At 42.1% G+C, this 15,962-nt stretch overlaps 1 protein-coding gene across 3 annotated transcripts in view; it reads left to right on the forward strand.

Moving 5' to 3' along the window:
* CHERP (calcium homeostasis endoplasmic reticulum protein) overlaps positions 1 to 15,962 on the forward strand; it is a 19,652-nt gene continuing 3,690 nt past the window's right edge. For all 3 annotated transcript variants that reach the window (XM_054013340.1, XM_054013342.1, XM_054013341.1), the window contains exons 1-16: positions 1 to 110; positions 374 to 547; positions 1,355 to 1,536; positions 2,276 to 2,413; positions 3,204 to 3,355; positions 3,962 to 4,073; positions 4,243 to 4,332; positions 5,009 to 5,243; positions 6,948 to 7,126; positions 7,678 to 8,074; positions 9,626 to 9,864; positions 10,683 to 10,816; positions 11,082 to 11,168; positions 11,486 to 11,635; positions 12,253 to 12,369; positions 12,920 to 13,014. In XM_054013340.1, the coding sequence (XP_053869315.1) occupies positions 86 to 110; positions 374 to 547; positions 1,355 to 1,536; positions 2,276 to 2,413; positions 3,204 to 3,355; positions 3,962 to 4,073; positions 4,243 to 4,332; positions 5,009 to 5,243; positions 6,948 to 7,126; positions 7,678 to 8,074; positions 9,626 to 9,864; positions 10,683 to 10,816; positions 11,082 to 11,168; positions 11,486 to 11,635; positions 12,253 to 12,369; positions 12,920 to 13,014 (2,506 nt within the window). In that variant the 5' untranslated portion in view covers positions 1 to 85. The remainder of the gene's footprint in view (positions 111 to 373; positions 548 to 1,354; positions 1,537 to 2,275; positions 2,414 to 3,203; positions 3,356 to 3,961; positions 4,074 to 4,242; positions 4,333 to 5,008; positions 5,244 to 6,947; positions 7,127 to 7,677; positions 8,075 to 9,625; positions 9,865 to 10,682; positions 10,817 to 11,081; positions 11,169 to 11,485; positions 11,636 to 12,252; positions 12,370 to 12,919; positions 13,015 to 15,962) is intronic.

Below are 15,962 nucleotides of genomic sequence, written 5' to 3' on the forward strand. Positions count from 1 at the left end.
CTTCCGGCCGGCTGGGCCTAGGGCAGGCCTGGCCTACCCTAGTCTTGGGTCTGGAGAAGGCGAGGAGCCTCGTTCTCCCGCAACTATGGAGATGCCGCTGCCGCCCGAGGGTGAGACTGGCCGGGGGCTAGACTTGTCGCCACGGCCCCAGAGGCCCTGGGGGTTCCTTCGCCGGGGGGCTGGGGGGGGGTTTGGGCCTGGTCAAGGGGCTGGTAGGAGTAGGGGAGAGCGGGGCTGTAACGCCCTCAGCACGGGGAACTGGGGAGGGTGTGCGGCCTCGCGGAGGCCCGGGGAATTGGGGTGGGGGGTGCATGGCCTCAGGGAGGGATGGGGGCCTGAGTAGGGCTGTGACGTTTTCCCCCTCCCCCCTCAGACCAGGAGCTGCGGAATGTCATTGACAAGTTGGCGCAGTTTGTGGCGCGGAATGGGCCCGAGTTCGAGAAGATGACGATGGAGAAGCAGAAGGAGAATCCCAAGTTCTCGTTCCTTTTTGGGGGCGAGTTTTATGGCTACTACAAGTACAAACTGGCGCTGGAGCAGCAGCAACGTGAGTGTTGTTGCCGCCAAAGCCCTTGGCGGACAAGAACAAATGTATTTTAACCATCTGCTTTCAGAGAAGGGATTGTTAAAGACTTCATAGCTAGGCTGTGTCAGAGCTGGGACTAGACCCCAGCAGCCCTGATTCCCAGCCTCCTGATTCAACCACTCCCCTTGTATAGCTGGGAATAGAATCTAGGAGTCTTGACTCTCGCCCTCCACACTTCCAGTGAAGAATAGTGTCTTTTAAGCTGCTTTGAAAGTAAGCTTTTGATTTTGGTGAAAAAAATTGCGAATTTTATATTTTATGTAGCTCAGCCCAGACTCTTTTGTCTAGAGTTTTGTCCTGACCCAGACAAAGCTTGGCTAGAATTTTTTTTTCTAAGCTTTTTTTGTGGTTGGTGCTCAAGCAGTTGACTTAGTCTTGTGCATACAGTCACTCATACTTTTTATATTGTAATTGTAGAAAAATTAAGCCAGTCATTATGGAAAAGATGATCTGGCATATTTTAATAGTATTCTTAGAATGTGAATGAGAACTAGGCATTTGCAACAGATCCAACTTGGGATGTCCGTAGTCCCATGTTAAATACATGTTAAAAATCATGTTGAACTATAACATGCTGAACTTCAGATTTTGGCTAAGTACCCAGGAGTGTGTGTCAGTTTAATTGATGGTTTTATATTATAAAATTATGTAAGAAAGAGGGTGAGTTTGGTTTCCGGAGTTAACAGGGTGCATAGATTGTTTAGGATATTGGTGTAAACAAACGGACCACTTCTTATGACTCTTACCGTGAATATATTTTTCTGGTAGTGCTGTGCAAACAGACTCAAGACATAGAGGCCACTGCACAGATCCAGCCATTGTCACAGCCCTCTCTTCCGCCAGCTGCAGCTATCCCAGCTCCTCAAGGTGCTCCCTCTGTAGAGGAACTTATCCAACAGAGCCAATGGAATCTCCAGCAGCAGGAGCAGCATCTCCTTGCTATGCGACAGGTAGGCTTAAGATCAAGTATTAGCTTTACATACATTGGACTGCCAGTGGCAGCAGTCCATTGTGTGCCCAAAAAGATTGGGATTGAAGGGAATCTTGAGCATCTTGCTTCTAGATTGTGGGTAATTTAGGGTAGCACATGGGAGGAGACATGACTTGGCATCACTTTGCATATGGTATCTCCTGCAGAACAGAAATGATAACCTGTTTAGAGCAGAGACACATAACCTTTGTTCAACCAAGGACCACATTTATAACTTACTAGGAGAGTGAAGGCTACACTCATTTTGCATAAAATTGAACAGGTTGCAGTTGTGACTTGCAGAAGCTTTAAGCATGCAGCGATCCGTTTTTTATCTGAATGATGGTTTCTTGGATCAGGGTGAAACATTGCATGCCGGAAACAGTGGTTTTCATGGGCCACAGGTCAGTATGAAATATGTGTTGCATCACATTGTAGAGTTCTCTGGGTGTGGACCTGGATTATGTGCTGAGTTTTAGTTCTTTGAGGTCCTTGCTCGGTTTCTGCTAGATACCGACAGATACAGGATTTGTCATAGGGAAGCAAGCAGGTAGACAAGGGGTTAGTGACAGCCAGCTGAAACATAGCTGTGCCTGTGTCAGTAGGAGTAGAGAATCTTGGTCTCTGTAGAGGGCTTCCTATGACTAGAAGCACCTCAGACTTATTTGCTGAGTTTTGTATCAAAAGGATATTGCCTATACTAAAACAGTCTTTTTTAGGAACAAGTTACATCAGCGGTAGCCCTTGCAGTTGAACAACAAATGCAGAAAGTCTTGGAGGAAACCCAGCTAGACATGAATGAATTTGATAACTTGCTGCAGCCGATAATTGACACATGTACAAAAGATGCAATCTCAGTAAGTAAATGTCTCACCTCACCCATATGTTCTGTTCCTGCCTTTGAGGGGATATACTTGTGTGTGTAACATGTGCAGTGACCTGCAGTTTTAGGAGGGTGTGACTGCATGTAAATAGATCAGATAGGTGCTGTTCCAGCTGTGAATGTCATCCTCTCTGTTAATTGCGAGTGATTCCATATGTTTCCTGTCTGCTTATGAACAACTCATCAGAGTTTGTTGACTGCTGTTCAGTACATGAAGGCAGTTCACAGTCAGGAGCGAGTGGGACTCTGCTTGGGGTGTTGGTGCAAGAGATGGGGGCTGAACCACCCTACACAGGGAGACTAGATCAGTTCCCAATTCACAGTACCATTGGGGAGCTCATTTATAACTCTGATGGTTTGGAAGTCTGATAAAGATCTCCACAGAGGGAAGAGAGAAACCAAAAGCTACAAATCATTTGGTCTTAGTCAGTGAGCAAAAGCAAAATGGGATGGACAAAGCCCAAAAAGGTGGGTGAGAGGAATTAAGTCTGCTGGACAAAATTCAGTGACCAACATCATCTTAACCCAAAACAGACGTTAAAGGTCATTGCTAGTCTGAACATGGTTTGTGACCTCTAATTGTATTGTATACAGTTTTAGTTAGCTGCTTCTTTGCTTAGTTGTACAGTATACTCAATTACAGCTGTTACATGGGAATTCCCTTCCTTGTAGTTACTTGCAGACTAGTGATCTATTGCTTTATGAAATCCATGCAATGTGAACCAGTCAGATTAATTTAAAATATTTTAAATTCGTTTTCAAAGGCTGGCAAAAACTGGATGTTTAGTAATGCAAAGTCTCCTCAACACTGTGAGCTGATGGCTGGACATCTGCGAAATCGCATAACGGCAGAAGGGGCACACTTTGAGCTTCGGTTACACTTAATCTATCTAATCAATGATGTATTGCATCACTGGTAAGGATTAAAATGTGTTCTTCAACTTGTTATTCTCATGAATTTAATTCAATGGTACTCAAACTTTTTTACTGGTGACCCCTTTCACATGGCAAGCCTCTGAGTGCGACCTGCCTTATAAATTAAAAACATGTTTTAATATATTTAACACCATTATAAATGCTGGAGGCAAAGTGGGTTTGGGGTAGAGGCTATCAGCATGTAATAGCCTTGTGGCCCCCTGAGGGGTCCCAACCCCCAGTTTGAGAACCCCTGGTTTAATTGATAGGTGTCTCCCTGCTAGAAAATTTGTACTTTGATTTGGCAAAGTTTTATATTTTTAATCTACATGTTCTCATCATGTTCAGTGACTGTAGCATGATGTGTATAATTGGTGCAAGCAAAGTGGTGATAGAGTAAGAACTGAATTAACTTTGTCACTGTTGTACGTTGTTTCCAGCTGACACTGTGTGGTTAAAAAATATAAAGTATCCTACTCATTATGTACAAATGAGTTACTAACCATGTATGTCTGTATTTGAATGAGACATATGTGGGTGGGTATTGCAGCTCATGTAACAATATAGTAAAAGGCTGATACTTTCTTCCCCCCCTTCCCTTTTATAGCCAGCGGAAGCAAGCACGAGATCTTCTGGCTGCTTTACAGAAGGTGGTTGTCCCTATATATTGTACTAGCTTTTTAGCTGTGGAAGAGGATAAGCAACAGAAAATTGCCAGAGTGAGTATCTGTTTTAGGTTAGCTTGAGCCTTATGTTTCTATTTTCAATGCTGGAGAAGCCCTTGTGACTAGTTTATAAAGATGTAGATTACTGTACCCTAATTTTATTCTGTCACTGCTGTCACGCGCTTAACAGTATTCTTTTTTTTTTTCCCCTGGGTTTATATAGCTCCTTCAGCTGTGGGAGAAAAATGGCTACTTTGATGAATCAATTATTCAGCAGTTACAGAGCCCGGCTCTCGGACTTGGCCAGTACCAGGTTAGCCATGAGAGAAAGTTGGCCCCTCTTTATAATTGCATAATAGATTGCGGACATATTTTAAGTGCTGAATGCAGTAACTCCTCTTTTGTGAGATGTAAATAGTAGCTGTCTCTTTGTTATAAACTTATATTCTGCCGGACTACAAAAATAATGTAATACATTGTTCTAAAGTTAAATACTGGGGGCCATTTAAAATATAGCATATAATTATACTGTTCTGATTAGGCCTAGTTTCTTCATCCCTTCACCCCATTAGCTTCCTCATATCTGGCCCTGATTCTGCTTCCTTGGCGTGTTTGTTTGTCTTTACACCCACCCTGGCTCTTTGCTTACTTCTTCCTATTCTCATTTTCTTCTTTCTCTGGCTATTGTTAAAGTTTTTCATAGTACCATAATGCATCTGTGGTTAACCCTTTGTTAAGTCACCCAGAATGAATGCTGCTAATTGCCAGCTTTTAAATAAGGTAAAGGGAAATACAGGAGGGATTTTCCATATAGCATCTAGTAAATCGTAATGAGGGTTTGTCATCTGAGTAGCTTCAATCTCTGAATCCCTCTAGGAAGAGGTGGATACATTATCTGGGGAAGCTTGTATGAGCAGGGATGGTGTCTATTATGGCTGCACAGTAACATCTTGAAAATGCTGATCTTAATTTGTGTCTTGTCCCGTCAGGCAACTTTGATCACAGAATATGCATCAGTAGTGCAGCCTGTGCAAGTGGCCTTCCAGCAGCAGATACAAAACTTGAAAACACAACATGAAGAGTTTGTCAATAGTTTAACACAGCAGCCACAGCAGCAGCAACAAATACAAATACCACCACTGGAGAGTGAGGTAAAATCGACACCCCCGGCTCCGGCTCCGACACCTGCTGCAGCACCGCCTGCTGCTCCAGTCAGTCAAGCAGGTATGATTGCATTCTCAGGACTTGTGTGTTACAAGCTAATGACTGGCAGCTCTCCTGAGAGTTTACCACTTGTCTTGATAATAGGCTGCTACACCTCTACCCCAATATAACGCTGTCCTCGGGAGCTAAAAAAATCTTACCGCATTATAAGTGAAACCGCGTTATATTGATCTTGCTTTGATCCACCAGAGTGCGCAGCCCCGCCCCCCCGGAGCACTGCTTTACCACGTTATATCCGAATTCGTGTTATATCGGGTCGCGTTATATCGAGGTGTATTTAGACTGACTTGCCCATCACTTATAAGTTGTTTGGGCAAATACTGTCTCTGTTTTTGTTTTTACGGTGCTTAACATCACAGGGCTCATTCTGATTGTGGCTTTTAGGCACTACTGCAATATAAAATTTGAATAACTGTTGTTGTTTTTTTAATTAGGCTGAATACCTTATTATTGACCTGAAGCGATTTTCTCCATCTTCTTTAGTCTTGTGGTGTTATATCATTCTATAACTAAAACCATTTCTATTCAGGAGTTTACAGTGTGGCTGTAAAAATGTTCATGGGGCTGTACTTGGTAGTATGTGATTCTTGTTTGTCTTTTGTCAAATGTGCAGCCTGATTCTTCTTAGAGGAGCTGGGCATTCACAAATACCATTACATGCATTTAAGTTGCAGGCATTTAGCACCTTTGAAAATAAGGACACCTACATTAGGATGCTGAAGCACCGACTTAAAGACCTAACTTTAGGAACATAGGTTTTACATTTTTAACCTCAGAATTTTGCCAAAGTAAAGCAATGCTAACATATCAAATAAGACCCTTTTAAAAGGATACAGTTAACTTGAATTGCATTTATTTGAATATTTTGACCAGTTTTGAGCAAAATCTAAGATCACTATAACTGAAAGATATTGGAGAAAACTGTTTTTAAAGCTTGTTTCCCCTGTGCATTTGAGAGAACTATGTGTATAGAGAGAACTGTTTTGTTTAAAAAACAACAACAGAAAAAGACGGAAAAAGAATTGGTAAGGGTCTTGGGGGTGGACATAGGGCCTGAAATTCCTTTACTAAAAAGGATTAGATTTGAAGTTGGAGTCACTTAAAACTGTTTTGAGATACTGAAGTTGTTACACATGTGGTAAGTGCTTTCAACTATATTGAAATTAAGAAACCAATAATTGGAGGTCCTGGGCCCAGGGGACAAATTTTTCTGTTAGGGTAATTCCAGAACACTGGCAAGTAGGTCAGGTTGAGATCAGACCGGTCATTGGAAAATTTTTATTAAATTCTTCTTGCTGCAGGGAATTGGGGACTAGGTGATTCTGGAGTTTTTTGCTTCCTGCTCCCTTATTGAGGATCCTAATTAGTAGGGATTGAGCAGGCTCTTGGTCTAGAACATGGTGGCTGTTTTGAGCAAGGGTTGGATTTAGGGGGACTGAAGGAGGAAAAAAATAATAATCAAATTGTTTTATAGCAGAGGAACTTCAAATACTATATGAAGTATTAATTGTCTCTTCAGAAGCTGGTATACATTTCAATAGGAAACTGAATGATGTGGTTTAAGTTGAGGTCAGGAGACTCCCACAGAATTATCATTGAACCCAGTGGAATTGAAATGGACTAGGTTTGTAGAGCAAACCAATGTTTGGAAGTAGTCACGTGCAACAAAGGGCGGTTCTTACAAGAGTCTCCAATTTATTTCAGATGATGGCAAATCTCAGCTTCCTCTGGCTGGTTCTGCAGAGTATGATGCAACAGGGGCTGGAGTGCAAGATCCTGCAGCTGCTGGACCGCGTGGCCCTGGGCCTCATGATCAGATTCCGCCAAATAAACCACCCTGGTTTGACCAGCCTCATCCTGTTGCACCTTGGGGTCAACAACAGGTATCAAACATGTAAATGTAGCTATGGTAAAGCACTGGGGAGTCCAATAATTGTCAGATTGTAAAAATCATCACACAAGTAGGAACGTGGTGAAAAGCTGGAAATGTTAAAGTCCAGATTTTAAAATATCTGGAGTTTTCTTAGTCAAAAGAAAGCTAAATAGCAAATCATTAATCATATTTCACAGTTGTCCTTCTACTGCTTTTCCTTTATGAGCATGCTGGGGCTCCCTCTGGAGCACAAAGCTGTTTGGGCCATTACTCTTTTGTTGTGTTAAGGACAGAAATCCTGGTGTAGATATGCTGATCAATGACCAATCTTTTCTTACAGTTAATGACAGGATTGAGAAGAACAGTTTAGCTTTTCCTCCAAAATTCTCCTTTTCAGTTTGTCCTAACTTTTGCTTGCAAAGCAGACTCTGTACGCAGATGTTTGTTTCCCCCTCCTCTGTGCACATGTAGCACTCTAGGTAATAATTTAGAAATAGACTGTTTTTATTACATTCTTTATTTTTATAGCCTTATGACCAAACTCCTTACCCTCACCACCAGGGACCTCCACACTGTCCTCCATGGAATAACAACCATGAAGGAATGTGGAATGAACAGAGAGACTCAGGATGGAATAACCAGCGGGAGACCCCTTGGAATAACCAGCCAGATCCTTCTTGGAACAACCAATTTGAAGCACCATGGAACAACCAGCACGAGCAGCCTCCATGGGGAGGGGGCCAAAGGGAACCTCCATTTCGAATGCAGCGGCCACCTCACTTCAGAGGCCCATTCCCTCCACATCAGCAACATCCCCAGTTCAATCAGCCCCCACATCCACATAATTTCAACCGCTTCCCACCTCGCTTCATGCAGGATGACTTCCCACCTCGCCATCCCTTTGAAAGGCCGCCTTATCCTCATCGTTTTGACTACCCCCAAGGGGACTTTCCTCAAGGTAAAGTGGATACTGAGGATGCTGATTGCTGTTTTAAAATTAATTAGTTCCTTGTGATGAGAGCTCAACATCAAAGGAATGGGGTAGCCCTTCCTGGAAAGCTCGCACCTCTCAAGGGCTCGCACCCCTCACCACCTGCTGCTATACACCTTAGTTTTACAGTTGTAGATTTCCAAAGCCAGAAGGAACAACAAGGAGTCCTTGTGGCACCTTAGAGACTAACAAATTTATTTGGGCATAAGCTTTCGTGGGCTAGAACCCACTTCATCAGATGCATGGAGTGGAAAATACAGGAGCAGGTATAAATACATAAAAAGATGTGAGTTGCCTTACCAAGTGTAAGATCAGTCTAACGACAATTCAGTTGACAGCAGGATAGGGTCCACTGTGATCATCTAGTCTGACCACCTACATAACTCAGGATTGCCGTGAATTAACTCTTGCTTCAAGTCAAATTGCTGTGGTTGAACGAGAGCATATCTTTTAGAAAAACATTCATTGTTGATTTAAAAACTTCCAGTGATTGAAAATTCACCACAATGCTAAAATTTCTTTGAAATGTATTGGATGGAGCCAACATCATGTGTGAGTAGGGAGAGTAGCCCAAGCAATAGGAGAGAATAGAGAGCTGAACCCAGCCAAGTTGCTCCATCTTCTGGATTTTAGCAGGGAACTGGAGAGACTTTTCTTATTAAATGTAAACAGGGGAGAGAGCCTGGATATGGTAGACACACATTTTTTACTTCATGTTTAATAGTATTCTGCTTCTAATGAAAGTGAGAGACTACCAGCACTGGCTAGAGTTGGGTTAGTCATAGTGCAGGCTTCTCCCTCCTGCGTCTGTCTGTCTGCTCATTTTTTGTCCTGCAGCATCCTCTTCTGTTCCAGGCTGGATCTCCCATGCAGCACTGTCAGCGTATTTCACGATGGCCCAGTTGTGTGCTGTATCAGTCCTGGTACACACAGCCAGTATTTTTGCCCACTAGGGGTCATGCTGAGATCATTCATTGCCTTATTTTAACAGGAACATTTTCTCTCCTACCTTTCGGAATGCCCTTCTAACAAAGCACTTGCATGTCATGTCCTCCTGTGAAACCACTCCCATCTGTTTGTCTATGCATATTGATAGAACTTGCAAGTCTACTGCTTTGGAGATGGACTGCAATTGTATTTTGAGTCTTTAGAAATATATCACATGGGTGCCTCCTTTGTTGAATGCAAGGTAAATTGGTTTTGAGAATAGAAACTTTAATTGTAGCACTTTCCAAACTCAAGGTACCACAAAGCAACAGGGGCTTAGTTTTTGAAATTTGCTATTGAAGATGTGGGTGGATGTTATGCTGGGGCGGGAGAGAGACTGTAGGTGCATCAAGAGCACAGACCTGTACCCAGTGCCTTCTCTTCCCTGTACTGGTTAATGAGCTTTCCTTGTAGTAGGATTTTTTTTCTCTTAGAATAAATGTATGTGGTTGGGGGCGTCTCAATTAATTGTCCTCCTTCCTGTCTTCCCCTCTCTAAAACCAAATAAGGCTTTCTTGTCCTTCTCTGCAGAAATTGGACCACCTCATCATCATCCTGGGCATAGATTGCCTCACCCTGGAATTGGTGAGCATCCTCCTTGGGGTGGGCCACAGCACCCTGATTTTGGGCCTCCTCCACATGGATTTAATGGGCAGCCTCCTCACATGCGGAGACAAGGCCCCCCTCACGTAAACCATGATGATCCCAGCCTGGTGCCAAATGTCCCCTACTTTGATCTTCCTGCTGGACTTATGGCTCCACTTGTGAAAGTAAGTTGCTGAAATGGAAGCTGAGCAGAAGGGTTAAAAGATCAAACTCCCATGATCAATTTTAGGGACAGTTTAAAATTAATGAGTTATTTATTACTTCAAAGTAGTGTGCTTTCCATATCGTACCCATCAATCAGGATTGGCACAGGGGACATTTTAGAAAAGCAGCTAGCTAGACTATGAAGACAGAAGACACTTCTCAAAATGTTAAGTCCCATCGATTTTAAATTTTACCCATAATTTTAAAATCAGTAGCACACAGTGATTTATAGTAGTGTGGAGAGAGTCCCAGTTGCTGGCCAGCCATGTTTGTTAGCTGGTCTTAAACTCTTTTCTGTGAAGACTTTTTTGTAATTCTGATCTAATACAAGTGAACAAAACACCAGAAAATAAACTGTAGGGAATATACTGGCTGCTGTGGGATGGGTTAAATTGGTATAATTTATATAGTATTCTAGATGAATTAATAGGTCTAGTCTGTGTCTAAATTCTGTTATTCCCAGTGCTCATCACTGTTTCCCAAGTCTTGTGCCAGAAGCTTGGATATCATGGGGCTGTATAGACTACAACTACATCTTCTACACCTAGGAATCCCAGTTAACGTTCTGCCAAATTTAATGCTGCAAATGTCACTAGAGTTTTGTTTTATACTAGATGACCCAGTGCTTGTTTGTGGTACCTGCCAAAGCCTTATTTTTAGACCATTTTAAACTCAGTAATGAAGTGCAAGGTCTCTAAGCAGTTAGACTTTCTAGGTATATTTCTCTCTTTAGGTAGTCACCCTATGACTTGAATACCATCTGTTTTGTTTCTGGCAGCTTGAAGATCATGAATATAAGCCTTTGGATCCTAAAGATATACGTCTTCCACCTCCAATGCCCCCGAGTGAGAGATTGTTGGCTGCAGTTGAAGCATTTTATAGTCCACCATCTCATGACAGGCCTAGAAACAGGTAAGAATGCTAACAATATGGTAAGGAAAATGCCCTGCCCTGAGAAGCTCTCAGGGCCTTTAACTTGGTTCTGCTAATGCTGAAATAAGTACTCTAAGTTACATTTTGAACTTCATCCACTCTAGTGTGATGTCTGGTCTCATACAGAGAGCACATGAGATCGCTTTCCCCAAGCCTCCTATTTTCTAAAAATCCTGAACTCATCTATTTGACAAAAGTGAGCTCTTCCCATATATAGACTCTGTGTGTGGTTGATACCTTGCAGTGAAGGCTGGGAGCAGAATGGGCTGTACGAGTTCTTCAGAGCTAAAATGAGAGCTAGACGGAGGAAAGGTCAGGAGAAGAGAAATAGGTAAGAGTTCCCTTGCAGTGCCTTCTGACATTTGCCATTCATTTAGACTGTGCTACTGCTGCCTTAATTAGACATATAGTGAAAATCTTTTTCACAATGTGCTGGGGCAATAATTATGTCTTAACTTTCTGGAGTTTGATTTATTTAACATATAGAAAACAGCATACTTGCCACCCTGGCAGTCTTTGGCTTCACTTGGTTGTCAGCAAAATTTCAGCATGTTTAAATTTTAGTTTAAAAGAAAATACATGATTGCTTTTCATGCGGCTCACATGAATCTTACTCAGGTTTCTTGGTATTTTGTTATCCCTGTGCAGTGGGCCATCTCGATCTCGCAGTAGGTCTAAAAGCAGAGGTCGCTCCTCCTCACGATCCAATTCAAGATCTTCAAAGTCATCTGGCTCCTATTCAAGATCCCGATCACGATCCTGCTCCCGATCACGATCCTATTCACGATCGCAGTCCAGGTAGGGTGAAGCAAGAGCTCATTAGGGATTATGGCTAGCTAAATCACCTAAAATGCTGGAGGTGTGCCAATATGATCCTTCACAACAGCCCTTTGGGGGTAGGGCAGTAAATATTCCCAATATTACTGATGAGAAAAATGAGAGAGAGGTGAAATGAGTTGTCCAAGGCAATGCAATGAGATAGTGGCAGAGGTGTTAGTTGAACTCAGAAGTTCCTGACTCCTGACCCTGTTACTTTAGACCGTGCTCCCTTTGCATATTCAACAAATCTCTCGTAGGTTGAGAATGCATGGGTTTTTCTTCCAGAAAATGGAAGATTCTGAAACTTTAGCTCTAGTTTTTTTGCTTTCTTCATGAAACCTTAATTAGTTTAAGGCACCGAAGGTCATAAGGTTTTGTTCAGGGAGATGAATTTACACTGGAAGCTGTGTACATGAAATGGTGTATCAGCATTTCTGTCCATAAATTCTCCAGATCTTAGATACCTTTTTAAAAATACTATTTTATTAATGTCAGAGGTGAATTACACAAGCTAGGGAACCAATGAAAAGCTATATATTGCTATAATCCTGTGCAATAGAGAAAGGTAACTGACTTCACACACTCTTACTTTCCAGAAGCAGAAGCAGGTCCCACTCTTCCCGTAGTCGGTCACGGTCAAGGTCAAGATCAAGATCTAAATCTTATTCCCCGGGAAGGCGGCACCGGTCCCGATCTCGCAGTCCCACTCCTCCGTAAGATTTTCCATTGGATTGAGTTTGGTGATGTACTCTTGAGTATGCTGAGGTTGGCCTAGGATGTTTCTGATAGTTTCTGTATATTAAACACTTAATTAATTCGGTAGAAAAGGGCAGGATTCTAAGCTGATCAAACCATAACTTGAACAAACTGCACAGTCATGTCATATATACATGGAGAGAGGATAAAATTACTTCTTAGTTCCTGGTGATGACTAAATCTTGTGTTTTAAAACATTGCATAAAAAATCCTTAGGTACATAACATGGAAAGGAAAAGGAGTTCTCTGGCCATGTTTGCACTTTACTCTTGGGAAAACCATGGTATCTGATATCCTTGATATCCGCTGTTGGGGTGGCAGAGATACATAGAATGTGCTGCAACAGGACTCCTTGTGTCTTGCCTTTCCAAAGGTTTGTCTGGCTAGTTACGTTGGTTATAGAAGTTTAAACAATACATATGCATAAAAAATAACTTATTTCACGGTGTTAAAACATATTGAATGTTAAAATTCTAATGCTAAATTATAACTTGTATTTTCTCTTAGCTCTGCTGCTGGATTGGGCTCGAACTCTGGGCCTCCTATACCTGATTCAAGACTTGGAGAAGAAAATAAAGGGCATCAAATGTTAGTGAAAATGGGTAAGATTTATTATCTTTGATTGAAACAATCATCCTGGTTCCTCCCCCAGATAGAACCTTTCACAAAGCAGAGGGGGGAAAAAAATCAGCCTTCTGACTTTAGGACACTGTGTGTTTTACACCTTACTCCAGCAGGTCCTTGCTCTCCAGGGTTTCACGTACTGTATGGGTGAGAGGCTATGATGTAATTTTTATGGTGACCCTTGGCTTGGACTCTTCTGCTTAAAGATAATTTAAGTCATGCTCCTAAAGAGTGTAGACTTCAGAGATAAAGCCATGTTGCATTCATAACTATGTGGGCCAAACTTGTTCTGATCCCCCTGTTAAAGTTGTGCACACATTCCGCTGTCTAGGATCAACTGTATTGGATAACTTCTCTAGATGACAAGCTTAATTGTCACATTAGAAAGGCAGCTACCACATTCAGACAACAGATAAATGTGAGATAACAGGAAACTAACACTGAACACCAAGACACGGGTCTACTAGATGTGTGTTCTGAGCAGACTGTTGTATGGTGGCAAGACCTGGACCACTGACAGCAGGCGTCAGAGAAGGCTAAACACTTTCCACAGCCACTGTCTTTTTCAATATTCTAAATATCAAGTGTGAATCCGAAGTTCCTGACACTAAAGTACTTGAGAAAGCAAAATTGCCAAGTCTAATCACTAGTCTCAAACACAGACCTCTCGATTGGCTTAGTCACCTGCAACATATGAACAATGGATGCTCCAGGGCCCTATGCTGACCTAGGCTCAGGTTCAAGGTCATTTGCAAGAAGGACTTGAAAACTTTCAACATCAACACTGCAAGCTGGGAAGAAACCGCTAGCAACAGGCCACACTTGGAGGGCTGTGCTGCATCAGGAAGTTGGAGGCTGAAGAGAAGTAGCTGAAAGAGAGGAAAGCAAAGAGAGCGAAGAGGAAAGACCAGCAGATCTGAAGTGCTAGTAGTGTACTGTCTTCATCTTCTGGCCCCATGTCTTAGGCCTGCATTGTTTGTGGAAAGACTTCAAGAATTAGACTTTTTAGCCACTCACAATGCTGCAGCATGACATACAGTAACTGAACTACTTTGGTGTTTACACCATTCTTTTGAGGGATGGCTGCCATATATATCTGTATAAAGCACCGAGGACTAAATGCATTTCATACAGAATCATGTTGGGCCTCAAGAGGTCATCTAGTCCATCTCCACCATGCTGAGGTAGGACCAAGTATATCTAGACCAGTGGTTCCCAAACTTTAACAACCTGTGAACCCCTTTCACTAAAATGTCAAGTCTCGTGAACCCCCTCTTAAAAATGAATATTTCCAGGGATTTTCTCCTTTACCTGAGTATAAATTATAAAAGCAGTGAACTTGGAAATATAAAACTTGTTTTTGTGACATGTTTATTACACACTATATATTATTAAGTATCAGAGGGGTAGCCGTGTTAGTCTGAATCTGTAAAAAGCAACAGAGGGTCCTGTGGCACCTTTAAGACTAACAGAAGTATTGGAGCATAAGCTTTTGTGGGTGAATGCCCACTTCATCAGACGCAAGACTGTGTGTCTGATGAAGTGGGCATTCACCCACGAAAGCTTATGCTCCAATACTTCTGTTAGTCTTAAAGGTGCCACAGGACCCTCTGTTGCTATGTATTATTAATTATTATTTATCATTACAGTATTTTTATTGCATTATGAAAATGGCAACACTCTTCCAAGATCTCACTTTTGTAGCTTGTATCACTTTGAATAAGCCTGTTATAAGACAAGGCTCCTATGTTTCATCAAGGAGTATCAGATGTGAAACAGCATAAAGGTATTTAAGAAGCCAACTCAAAGAGTTCCTCCTACGCGAGCATTCAGGTCTTGAGCAGTCCAGGCAAACAACGCACGTTACAACAAAGCTTAAATTTGTTCTTCATAATAATTTTAAAAATAATACTTGCTGCCTGTTTAATTTTAAAAACAGCAAAAAATATCCACCTCCCTTTCCATTTCTTATAAGGAGTCTTGAAGGTTAAGTCTCCTCAGTGTCCCATGCTGCCCAGGGTCCCTAGGGACAGCTCTGTCCGCCATTAGGGAATTTTTCCCCAAGAACCCCCTGTAACATACCCCTGGGGGTTCACGAACCCCAGTTTGGGAAAAACTGATCTAGACCAACCCTGACAGGTCTTTTGTTTAACCTATTCTTAAAAACCTCCAATGGTGGAGATTTCATAACTTCCCTTAGTAACCTATTCCAGCACTTAACTATCCTTACAGTTCGAAAGTTTTTCCTAATATCTAACTTAAATCTCCCTTGCTGCAAATTGCTCCTTGTCCTACTTTCAGTGGCCATGGAGAACAATTGATCACTGTCCTCTTCATAACAGCCCTTTAATGTATTTCAAATGAAAACTGTTAATGTGTATGTGAATTGTGTGACGATAGGCCCATAGCACCCAAGGAACTCTGACAATAACTGGCACCCCCTGCAATCATGAGTGCCTGAGAAAAGGGATTGAGAGGTCATAATTTCCCCCTGCTTTTGCTAATAGTAAATGAAACCAGCCACTCATTTCATTGTCCACATTATTTGTGGCCTTGATTGCAAAAGGCTGAGACTGGTGCAGGTTGTTTTGGGGCTTCTGTTGTAAACTGTTGTTTCTTACAGCCTTGTCAGAAACAGTATTAACATCACTGTTTTATAGCATCTCTTTAAGTACTTATGGCCCCTATTGTCATAATTGATAGAGGCACTCGTACTAACAAATTTATCCTCATTCATCCCTTGTAAGGTAGAGAAGTACTATTAATAATCCCCATTTTACAAATGGGGAAGTGAGGCAGAGAGAGTAAGTGACGTGCTGGGGATCACAGAGGAAGCCTGGCAGAGCACAAGATTGAACCTGGAACTCGTGAATCCCAGGCTAACACCCTAACTGTTGGGACTAATCTTCCTTCTAACATATTAGCA

This window comes from Malaclemys terrapin, chromosome 24, assembly GCF_027887155.1.
Source record: "Malaclemys terrapin pileata isolate rMalTer1 chromosome 24, rMalTer1.hap1, whole genome shotgun sequence".
NCBI lineage: Eukaryota > Metazoa > Chordata > Testudines > Emydidae > Malaclemys > Malaclemys terrapin.